The following is a 12,274-nucleotide window of genomic DNA, read 5'->3' on the forward strand; positions in this document are numbered from 1 at the left end:
AAGGGATCGTTTTTTTTCTGTCTTTTCTGTGATGTAATATATTCCTCGTGTGTTTATGAAGATTGACCACTAGTCTTTTTTTTCTCAGACGATAAATGCTCCGGCATCAGGGTTGACTGAACATTTTAATTCTTTCAGGGCTGATGTCGACTTTTGTCAAAAGGAGGAGTTGATGATGGTAATCAACTGTAAAGTGTGACAAGTACCAACCGTTATGTTTTAGATGGACTCTCGTTGTTAGAAGGAAAGTTAGCTTCATTGGTTTGATCGAGATTTCCTGCACTCGTGTGAGTAGTAAGGTGCAAACAAGAGCAAAAATGGCACTGACATAATGGCGAGATATCAAAGTGAATGCGTAAAGCAAAATACTCCGTGGACGAAGTTTTGCCTATTATCTCTGAACTGGACTATGACTTGCTGGACACCGATATTGATACAAGTGATCGAAAACGAATGCGAGGTTCCAGCTTCAGCTGACTGGTCCCCAGCTAATCATGGTGCTGACACGCCTATGGCAGTGTTCGCCAGGAGGACTGCCACTTAACAATGATAACAGGTAGAAACCAGATCACAATGCACTACGACCATGACCGCTGCTGCTGCCACCCCAGCCTCATGAAGACAGCCTGGCAGCAAGCCTGCCGCCCATTCTCGTGAAACTGGCAGCCGCAGCATGCAGCAACAGACGTTTTATGTTGATTTCTGTGTGAAACCATTGCTTTTCAGAAACTGTTTTTTGGAAAAAATATTCAGCCCTGAAAGAGTTAAAATAAGGTGTGTATGGGGGGCTTTACAGGGTGTGATATTGGCCTATCCTTGTTATCATCTGCTGCCAGGTTAGCAGTAGCGATCATCTCATGTCAGCGTGGTGGAACGAATTGTTACAAAGTTTGTTAGAAGTGAAACATCACTTATTTATTTATTTGTAATACAAAACACTGAGATTTGCTGTAAATTCAGCTCACATGAATCATTTCACTCCTCCCTAACAAGCAGTGCTTCAGAATACGTTCCTCCTAAACATGTACTACAATGAAAAAGATACATTTCATTTTATTAAATGAAAAACTTTTTTTTTATTATTCTACTTTTTGTGTGGTGTCACCTCCTAAAAATTGGACCTTGGTCCGTGTTTTCCAGATACTGCACCTTCAGTTTGACGCTTGCATGTCTTCTAATTATTTCTCTGCATTTCCTATCTACAGGCACCAAATGTTTTATTTCTTTACAATCTCACCAGTGTGAAAGCACTCTGTGGATGACATCTCATCCAGATGTTCATTCTGACTGCCTGAAAAGATGCTAGCTGCCCTACAACCAAAGAAACACGATGGTAAAAGTACAAAATATATTTTATTTTAAATAAATATTGAAATGGCCTGATGATGGTCAGAATTAATGATGTGATTCAATTGATCGCAGTACTGAATTCAGCTAAGATAAAAGAAAGAATTAACAGTAGAGTAAACTAGAGCGAAAAGATCAATTGAATTGCTGAAATGATCCTTGTGTGAGAGGATTTTGTTTTCCTATTACAGTACATGAGTTTAATTGCTGTGTATATGAAATAAGTATTAATATGTTATATAAATACCAGTAGACAACAACATGCCTCCCCAGTGAAGCCTCGTTCTAGCTTTCAGTGCAAAAGTAAACACATTCCTCTTGTACCAAATGACGCTTTTTTTTTCAGCAGGAGGCTACACAGATGACAGCTGTCAGTTTACTTAAATGTCTTGGATTATAGCTTGATCCCTAGGCAACTTTAATAAACACGCTTCATTATCAGGCAAGTTAATTGCTATGTGCAGTCTGAAGGAAAACCAATTGTCAAGGCTGTACTTTTGAAAGTGAATTCACTTCTTAATTCCATTACTCATGAAAAAAAAAATCTTCCATGATGACATTGTCTTGCTTATTACAGTACTCTACACATTATATTTTAAACAAGGATTTTTGCCCTTACCTGTATTACATGGTCTGTAGTGAAATTCAATTTTCCTGTAAATGAGGTAGGAGTGATATTTTCCTGTAACAAAGATGGTGGAAGAAGTTAATAGAACCTGTTTGGGAATGCAGAACATGCCTTTTCTTAATGTTGATTTTGGATGATAAGACCAAGAGTAACTGTGAGCAATGACAATTTGACATGAATTCATCGCTACACACAATATTCAAGGAGCTACATCCTATATAAGATGGATTCTACAGAAAGTATTCATATCTCGTTACTTGTTTCAGATATTGCTATGATGAAGCTTTACTAAAATCAAGATCAGCGTCTAGAGCAGGGGTGTCAAACTCAAATAATGAGTGGGCCAAAATTTAAAACTGAACAAAGCCGCGGGCCAAGGTTGAAAAAAATTACCTTTTAATAGGCACCCAAACAAGTTTTGCGTTGAAAATTGAACAAGCAAGGCTTATATAACTTTATAATGACATGCAAACCCGAGTTTCATGTTTAAATATAAAAATTGAATGCCTCTTTTCTATTTGCAGCCTTCTGAGGTAAATATCAAAATAAACTTTTTTCCACAGGCTAATAAATACATTTGAAAACAAAATAACAATAATGAATGAATCAAACATTCAAGCCTTGAAGTAGCAAGAGAAGAGTGCATGAATAAAATGTTTTTGCTCAGTTTGCTACACTGATTTGCTTTAACACTGAATATGGAACAAGCCATGCTTATAGCTTAACTTAACTTAATAGTGCAAAATCAACTGTCAAAGAACAAACGAAGAAACATCAATGGCATATTAAATAACATTTAAATAAAAAATGAATGCCTCTTTTCAATTTGCTAAATATCAACATTAACTTTTTCCACTGGCTAATACATAAATCAGTCATTCAGGCCTTTTTACTGTTCAGTTTGCGACACACTGATCTAACATGGTGTGTTCAAGCCAGACACCTGGCATCTTTTCTTGGATGCTAGTTCATCAGTGTCGGGGCTCAGGCTTTGAGCTGAGGCAACCTTCATTATCGAACGAAGGTGTTCATCAGTGAGACGTGCCCTGTGAGATGTTTTCGTCATCTTCATTGAGGAGAAAAGTTGCTCACATAGGTAAGTGCTGCCGAACATGGAGAGCAATTGAGCAGCTTGGGTGCGGAGCTGAGGCATTGTGTCAGGGATGTGTTGTGGAAACTGTGCGGCGCCAACAGCATCATACTTTGACTTCAGCGTGTCATCACACTGGAGTTCAATCAGCTCCATTTGAATGTTAGTTGGTGCTTTTTCCACATCGACTGCGAAGGGATTACTAAGCAGTTCAAATCTCCATTTCTGACCATCAAAGTCGCCAAATCGTCGGTTAAACTCAGCGCCGAGTACACTGAGTTTTTCAGCAAACTGTGCGCACACGGCAGTAGAGATCTGCGTATTTATGGTTTGGCAACAGGGGAAATGGCCAAGGTTTCCTTGCAGCAGCTGATTCTCCCACAGGCAGAGTTTAGCTTTAAAAGCTTTCACTGACGAGTACATCTCGGTGATGATGCGGCCCCGCCCCTGTAGCTGCAGGTTCAGCGCATCAAGATGGCTTGCGATGTCAGACAGAAAGGCCAGCTCACACATAAACTTTTGCTCCTGGAGTTCTGCTGTGTCCTTCCCTTTGCTTTGCAGAAACTGACATATTTCTTCACGCAGCTCGAAAAATCTGTTCAGTACTTTTCCGCGGCTTAACCATCTCACCTCTGTGTGATACGGCACGTCTGTGTGTTCCGAACCAAACTCTTCCAGAAAAGACTTAAACTCGCGGTGATTCAGACCTTTGGCTCTTATAAAGTTAACAACTTGTGTTACTGTGGTCATAACATGTTCCATCTTTAGGGCTTTAGCACACAGTGACTCTTGATGTATAATGCAGTGATAAACCGATAGCTCACCTGCACAGTTCTCTTCCCGCATCTTTTCACGCATCCTGCCCACCAGACCATTCTTTTTACCACTCATCGCTGGCGCACCATCAGTGGTTAATCCCACGAGTTTATCCCACGGCAGGTTTATTTCAGTTACACATTTGCAAACCTCCTCAAAAATGTCCGTCCCTGTGGTTGTGCCATGCATGGATTTAAATCCCAAAAGCTCCTCCGTAACACACATTTTTGAGTCGACACCGCGGATGAAGACTGACAGCTGCGCAGTATCAGACGCGTCAGTGCTCTCGTCCACAGCGAGGGAAAAAGAAACAAAATCTTTCCCCTTTTCCATCAGCTGGTCATGCAGATTGGTGGCAAGATCACATATGCGCTCTGCTATTGTGTTCCTGCTCAGGCTTACGTTTGAAAAGGCCTGTTTTTTCTCTGGGCACACTTGGTCACAAACTTTCAGCATTATCTTTTTAATAAATTCTCCCTCATTAAAGGATCGGGTTGATTTGGCGATTTCTTCTGCCACGATATAACTCGCCTTTACAGCAGCCTCGTTTTGTGCTGTGGCTTTTTTGAACATATTTTGTTGTGAAACCAACCCTCTCTTCATCTCCTCTACTTTCTGGCTCCTTTGAGTCGTGTCCAGGTCCTTGTACATGTCCTGATGTTTCGTTTCATAGTGTCGCCTAAGGTTGTACTCCTTAGGTACCGACACGTTGGCTCCACAAACGAGACAAACAGGTCTGTCTTTCAGATACGTAAACATATATTCTGTCTCCCACCTGTCCCGAAAAGTTCTGTTTTCTCCCTTCCTTTTCGTCATTTTTGGTAGGGGTAAAACAGTGACACCTAGAGTTGTAGTATTGGGCCGCAGCACGTCTGGAAAGAACGCTGCTTGCTAGAAATCTACTGACACAAAGCTGGCGCGCCAAAACAACCGCAGAGCATTATGGGATTTGTAGTATTCGCAGTGAATGCGGTGTTACAGCAACACCGCCGCTGTATAATACCGGTGGGCCAGCTCTAATGTTAATTTGATATTGCCCCACGGGCCAAATGAAATTACACGGCGGGCCAAATTTGGCCCGCGGGCCAGAGTTTGACACCTGTGGTCTAGAGGAAAGCATTTCTCATTAATTACACAATATCATTCCAATGTTAAAACATGACAATGGGAACATTATACTGTGGGGTTCTTTTAAAGTGTCAGGGTCTGCAAGAGTAGGCAAGGTTGAGAATAAACAGACTGGAGCAAAGTGCAGAGATGGTTTTAATGAAAACCTGCAATAGAGCACTCTGGGGAAAAAAACTGGACTGAAGGTTCATGTTTCAACAGGGCAATGACCATAAGCACAAAGTAAAGACGACACAAGAGTGGTTTTGGGACAATTCTATGAATGTCATTGAGTGGCTGTGCCAGAGCCTGGAATTGAACCCAACTGAACATCTCTAGAGAAACTTTGAAAATAGCTGCCTGTCATGGTCATCATCAAATGTGACAGAGCTTCAAAGGATCTGCAGGGAAGAATGGCAGAAAAATCCCCAAATCCATTTGTGCAGAGCTTGTTGTATCACAGCAAAGAAGACTTCAGGCTGTAATCACTGGTAAAGGTGCTTCAACTAACTGCCGTGTAAAGGGCCTGAAATCTTGTCTCAATGTGGTATTTCAATTTTTTTATTCTTAACAAATTTACAAACCTTTATAGAATCCTGTTTTCACAATGTGATTTTGTAATATTGAGTGTTGCCTGATGTGGGTTAAATGAATTTAAATATTTTTAGCATAACGCTGTGACATAACAAAACGTGAGGAAGTGAAGAGGTCTGAATACTTCTAAATCTACTCTAAGTTTCCTTAACGGCAACTTGCCCAACCACATATTGACTTGTTCTGTTTCGTATGTGCAATATATTTTTTGAGGTATTTTCCCTTTAACAAACCTCAGAGAGAACACAACAAACATTATAATAGTGTGTCTATGACTATAGTAGAACAATACACAAAGTTTGTTTTTGCATAGGAAGGTTTGAGGAAAAATCATACTTTGTACAAAGACATTCAAGACTTAAAGTATCTGTGTAGAAAAGTACTTAAAAATTCAATTGCCTGGTGCCTAGGCTAGGAATAGGTGTTTGTCTTTGTCATGATTCAATGCAATTCAAAATGGAGAAAGGGTATGAGACTCCAGAAAAGACCCATTAATTAGACCAGGGTCTTCCCTAGCCTGCTGGGAATTAGGCCTCACTTGAGGCAACCTCACCCCAAACTCTACTGTTAAGATTTGACCTAGACATGTCTAAAAAGTGAAATTGGCTTCAAAAGTTCAAAAATAACTTAAATATCCCAAAATATACCAAAAAATGCCTTTTTAGGGAAAGGAAACCATTAACATGTGGCTAGAGAGACACATATGATAAGGGATCTTTATAAAACAATTATTTTACAATAGGCCAAAGCAGAACAAAAATTGTCAAAAAAGCAAAAAGGGAAACTCACAGCAAACATGTCCAAGTCCTCAATACAGAAATCAAAAGAAACAGAAGCAGCGAATTCAGAGCCAGAGAACCATACAATAAAAAAGCACATCTTGAATACCAATGAACTACTGAAGGATCAATCAGTTATGAAGTCAGGATGGCTCAGCCTCTTAGAGTTTTACTCACAAAACACAAGAATCACAGGAGAATATGTCATGCTCACTACTACATAGGTTAAAAAAAAAAATAATAGAACAATTCTATCAAAAAACATAAGTGCAGATATTGACTAGTTGCCAAAAGGCCAGTGGCAGAGACATCAACCAGGAACCAACTTTCATTGACATTTTGAAACATTTTTCCTGGGACATTTCAAGGTAATGGAGCAGCGGCTGGGATATCCCCCTACCACCCCCTGCTGATGATCGAAGACCCTTGCCTTGCCTTATGAGAAGCTCAGTGTCTCAATGTTCTGCCTCTTGTGCCATCGCCTTTACAGTCTTCTGTAACCTTAGTCTGGTAACTCCCTGGGACTTACGCAAATGCTGTTTGAAGATTTCAATGAAGCCCCTGGAACAGACGTCAATGGGACAGGTGGTTGCCTTCCACCCTGCTTCTCTGCATTTCACTGTTAGGTCTGTGTACCTGTCCTTCTTTCTTTCAAAAATCACCTGCATTCCTTTCTCTTGATGGAATGCCAGCTCATATTGTTGTTGACTCACCCCCGGGCTGATACAATGTGTCAGTGCCCAGTGACCACTTCCAAATCCTAGAAATGACACATCAGCAGGGGTCTTGTGCGATTTGTTGTCAGGTGGTGCAGCAGGAAGCGGTGTTTGATGCTGAACTTCTGTGCGGTGATCTGTCCATTATGTTGTGGGTAGGAGAGCCTCCTTGTGTGGAGCTGCAGATGTAGCATTCTCTTGGCTGTTTTCCTTCACTGAATTGACTCTACAAATGGCATTCCAGGTCCAGATCTCATCTTTGAGACTCATCCTCAATGGCTGCTCTGCAACACCACTATGTTCTGCTTCAGCCTTTGTCTGGTCAATTTTACAGCCAGACTTGCTGCACAAACCTCACTCAATCTGCCACATTTTTTCCAATATCTATGTGCTTGAACAGCCACACAAATGGACCTTAATAGACTGAAAAACGGTTGTGGAGCTACAGAGGTAGCAGTCTCTCAGTTGGTCTCTTTTCTGTACTGATGCTACAAAAGATCCTGTATGTCAGCATTGAGACTCTCCTGCATCTCCTCAGAAGAGCCCAGAAAGTCAATTTTGGATCTCCACAGCATAAGATGCTTTGGTAAGTCAGATCATAGGTCTCGTCCACAACCCAGTTCTCACACCATTATACTGTAGCACCAGCGTTGAGTACCAATTACGGATTCTCTGCTCTCTACGTTGCTCTTTACATAACTCAGTATCCTTTAAAGAGCTGAATGTTCTTTACAGCACTAGTTGGACTTCTAATGTGACTTTGGCAGGCTTGCTGTTTTTATAGGATCCCCTACAACTGGTGCTGAAACTTCTCATTTACATGATGAAATGTTACATCAATGGTGCTGACTCTTCCCTTGGCTGATGTAGCTTGTCAGCGTCAATACAATACATTTCTGGCTTTAGGTTTTCTGTGAAGCATGTTGCATAGCATTCAGCCTTTCAAATGTACTACACTTATAAAGTATTATCAACTCCTTTTGTTACTAAACCCTTAGATAAAATGTTCCCCATTATAATAATAATTCTATTACTACTATTATTACTACTACTACTTCTTCTACTCTACTACTACTACTACTAATGATAATGCTATTATTATTACTATTATTATTAAGAATTTTATTTCCGTTTTCAGTAGAATATGTGATACTGGTCATTTTGAAATTTTTTTATTTGCCAATAATAATTAACTTAAATTATAGCGTAGAAAGTTTTATGCTGCTGATTTATTTATTTATTAAGAAACAACTTTCCCACTTTAGAAATCATTACACATTTTAATCAACAAGACATCTTTATCTATACAGTGTGTTTTAAAAATAAACAATGCTGCTTATTTGACAAATTCATTAAGCGTGGATTACAACAATTAAAATACTGTGATAATAACAAGGTATCAACACATAATTACAATTAGTGTGAAATTTTCTCATCCTCATGTTCATTCCTGGATCTCTGTGATGTGTATGTTGAGATCACTGTTGATTCTATATTTATTCCATGTGAGTGTTTGCATTGGACTGACACCCTATTCCAATAAGGGTTCTTGCAATTTACTCCAATTGCCAGGAGAGATTTCAACTCTAAACAATTCTGAAATGTTTTCGACCGATCCTTAAATGTTAATTGACCATTAAAAGCTCAGAAATGCCATTAGGAACAATGCTGCACATCCTCGCTAAGACACACTAATACATTCAGCCAACAAACTATTCAGCAGACGTCTGTCAGAAAAGTTACTGGAACTTCTTTACATCATTTGCAATAAATCTTTATAATATCTCACTGTGAATGAGATAGCTCTTTTTATCTTAGCCAAGTTGAAGTTTTCTTTCTTTTTAGTTATTCTAGGGTATATATTTGAGAGGGTGTTAGGTTATTTGTCAAAGTAAAATAACATTTCTATAAAAACTCCAGTTTCCCATCGCCATCTATCTATCTATCTATCCTGTAAATAAGTAATTTTGCAAATGAGCTTCAGTCATATAATGCAATGCTTTTCATTTTTATACATTAAAGTATTTTTTCCATATGGCACAGCACAACACAGATACAGTGACAAATATGGATGCGCAACATACTTCTCTTCAAGTCTCTTTTTTCAACATCGACTCATCATAACATTATGCTGTTTTTTTGGCTGGTAGGTTTGTAGTTTTAATTATGTTTGTGCTGGCTAAGTTCTATGTCTATGTCAAAGTAAAAAATAAAACATTCATCAATAAAAATATTTGCAAATGCAAACAACCCCTTGCACTCCAGATGCCGAGCTTTCTGTGAGATTTATATACTGTATATATATATATATTAAACTTTTATTGAAAATAACAAATTGGGCCAAATAGGATACATCTCCACTTGGGGAGGTTTTAAAAACCATGTAGAGTCAGGAGCAAATCTGCCTAAATGATTTCCAGGAGCAAACAGATTTCCATTCCACTTTATTCCAACTCGTTTGATCAGCCCATCATTAAACTGATTGTATTCGTATGCGCCCTAAGCGATCTGTGTCGTTACCAGCAAAATATTAGACCTTCCTAAATGAGATGAGCTGCAGCATTTGTGTGATCTATTTTCCCCGTTATCTTAAAATAAGCAGCTGTGGCAATCATGCGTCTGTTTATGTCAGGATAATAAATTGTAAAAAAAAAATACAATAAAGGCTCATAGCATCTCATTCCCTTCATTTTTCCCATCTAAGCTGTGTACATTTATTTCTTTATTACAGCATTTTAGTGGCAGCGGCTTGGGGGCAATGTTAAACCAGGAGTCAGGTCTGTCGAGAGCTCTGAGATGCATGCATTGCTCTCAGCTCGCTGTACGTTTCAATTATTATAATATTATATTAACAGGGTGTAGGATATGGGGGATTTAATAGCTTTCTTTGTTAACTGTGAAACAATAAAACAATTGCTAATGTAGGTCACTGGAAGTTTATACGTTACAATGGCAAGATGAACAGAAGAAATGTGATGATACTATCTATCTATCTATCTATCTATCTATCTATCTATCTATCTATCTATCTATCTATCTATCTATCTATCTATCTATCTATCTATCTATCTATCTATCTATCTATCTATCTATCTATCTAAGTCCATGGTGGATGGACTGGTGTCCTGAAAGGGATGGAAAGCGAATACTTGTCTGGCCTGGAGGACGGAAGGACAACATGAGAGCAGGCACATAATGGCCATGATTGCTATTGATTCCTATCACAGTTGGAATAAAATAATACTGAATGGACTTGGGGATTCTGAACAGTTCATTCACCAGTATGAGAATGGGCAGTGCTCCTCTGGTTTGACCCCAACCTGGGCACCTGTGGGGTTGCCAGGGACTTGTAGTTTTGAATATCGGCCCTGTCGGGATTCTTGGGTTGGGAATACATCTCCATAGTTTAGGAGGCTTCTATATGACCTGGAAGTGCTTCCATATGACTCGGAAGTGCTTGCATTTTTCGAGGCCACAACTCCGGAAGTACTCCCAGGTCTATCATTAAAGGAAGCCATCTCTCTTCAAGGGTTAAGTTAAAGTTTGGAGGCAGAGGACAAAACTCAACTGGAGGAGTGGAATGGGGTACTGGGTTCATTGGAAATTGTGGTCTGGACTTTGATGAAGAAAGGTATTATAAAAAAAAATAAATTATATGCACCTAGGACTGTTTTGGTGTGATTGTGTCTGAGGTTTGGGGCTCATTGGCACCTGATGGATGTCACAACAGATAATTACATACACGTAAAATAATCTGAACACACATCAGAATCACTAAAATGAAACAAAATTATAAAAAATAAAAACTTCTGATTTGGCAGTCACAGTCACAGTGAGACATTATACAGATGTAGTTCTGTTGGTATAATGCAGCCCCTTCAGTGTTCCTTGCACTTGGAAATCCTGTAATACTGTGCATCTGGAAAGTATTCACAGCGCATCACTTTTTCCACATTTTGTTATGTTACAGCCTTATTCCAAATGGATTAAATTCATTTTTTTCCTCAGAATTCTGCACACAACACCTCATAATGACAACGTGAAAGAAGTTTACTTGAGATTTTTGCAAATTTATTAAAAATAAAAAAATTGAGAAAGCACATGCACATAAGTATTCATAGCCTTTGCCATGAAGCTCAAAATTGAGCTCAGGTGCATCCTGTTTCCCCTGATCATCCTTGAGATGTTTCTGCAGCTTAATTGGAGTCCACCTGTGGTAAATTCAGTTGATTGGACATGATTTGGAAAGGCACCCACCTGTCTATATAAGGTCCCACAGTTGACAGTTCATGTCAGAGCACAAACCAAGCATGAATTCAAAGGAATTGTCTATAGACCTCCGAGACAGGATTGTCTCGAGGCACAAATCTGGGGAAGGTTACAGAAAAATTTCTGCTGCTTTGAATGTTCCAATGAGCACAGTGGCCTCCATCATCCATAAGTGGAAGAAGTTCGAAACCACCAGGACTCTTCCTAGAGTTGGCTGGCCATCTAAACTGAGCGATCCGGGGAGAAGGGCCTTAGTCAGGGAGGTGACCAAGAACCCGATGGTCACTCTGTCAGAGTTCCAGAGGTCCTCTGTGGAGAGAGGAGAACCTTCCAGAAGGACAACCATCTCTGCAGTAATCCACCAATCAGGCCTGTATGGTAGAGTGGCCAGATGGAAGCCACTCCTTAGTAAAAGGCACATGGCAGCCCGCCTGGAGATTGCCAAAAGGCACCTGAAGGACTCTCAGACCAGGAGAAAGAAAATTCTCTGGTCTGATGAGACAAAGATTGAACTCTTTGGTGTGAATGCCAGGCATCACGTTTGGAGGAAACCAGGCACCACTCATCACCACGCCAATACCATCCCTACAGTGAAGCATGGTGGTGGCAGCATCATGCTGTGGGGATGTTTTTCAGCGGCTGGGACTGGGAAACTAGTCAGGATAAAAGGAAAGATGACTGCAGCAATGTACAGAGACATCCTGGATGAAAACCTGCTCCAGAGCGCTCTTGACCTCAGACTGGGGCGACGGTTCATCTTTCAGCAGGACAACAACCCTAAGCACACAGCCAAGATAAAAGTGGCTTCAGGACAACTCTGTGAATGTCCTTGAGTGGCCCAGCCAGAGCCCAGACTTGAATCCAATTGAACATCTCTGGAGAGATCTTAAAATGGCTGTGCACCGACGCTTCCCATCCAACTTGATGG

The 12,274-nt window shown here is 40.0% G+C and overlaps 1 protein-coding gene across 1 annotated transcript; it reads right to left on the reverse strand.

The window, feature by feature from the left end:
* Positions 1-2,891: 2,891 nt before the first annotated feature.
* On the reverse strand, positions 2,892-4,697 carry LOC114657680 (general transcription factor II-I repeat domain-containing protein 2-like). The gene has a single exon (XM_028809553.1). It carries the CDS (start codon positions 4,695-4,697, stop codon positions 2,892-2,894), a length of 1,806 nt encoding a protein of 601 aa, XP_028665386.1.
* Between the last annotated feature and the right edge of the window lie 7,577 nt (positions 4,698-12,274).

Source organism: Erpetoichthys calabaricus, chromosome 9, assembly GCF_900747795.2.
Source record: "Erpetoichthys calabaricus chromosome 9, fErpCal1.3, whole genome shotgun sequence".
Classification (NCBI taxonomy): Eukaryota; Metazoa; Chordata; class Cladistia; order Polypteriformes; family Polypteridae; genus Erpetoichthys; species Erpetoichthys calabaricus.

Coding starts and splice junctions, on each gene's coding strand:
- LOC114657680 (XM_028809553.1), bottom strand. CDS start 4,697: ATGACGAAAAGGAAGGGAGAAAACAGAACTTTTCGGGACAGGTGGGAG.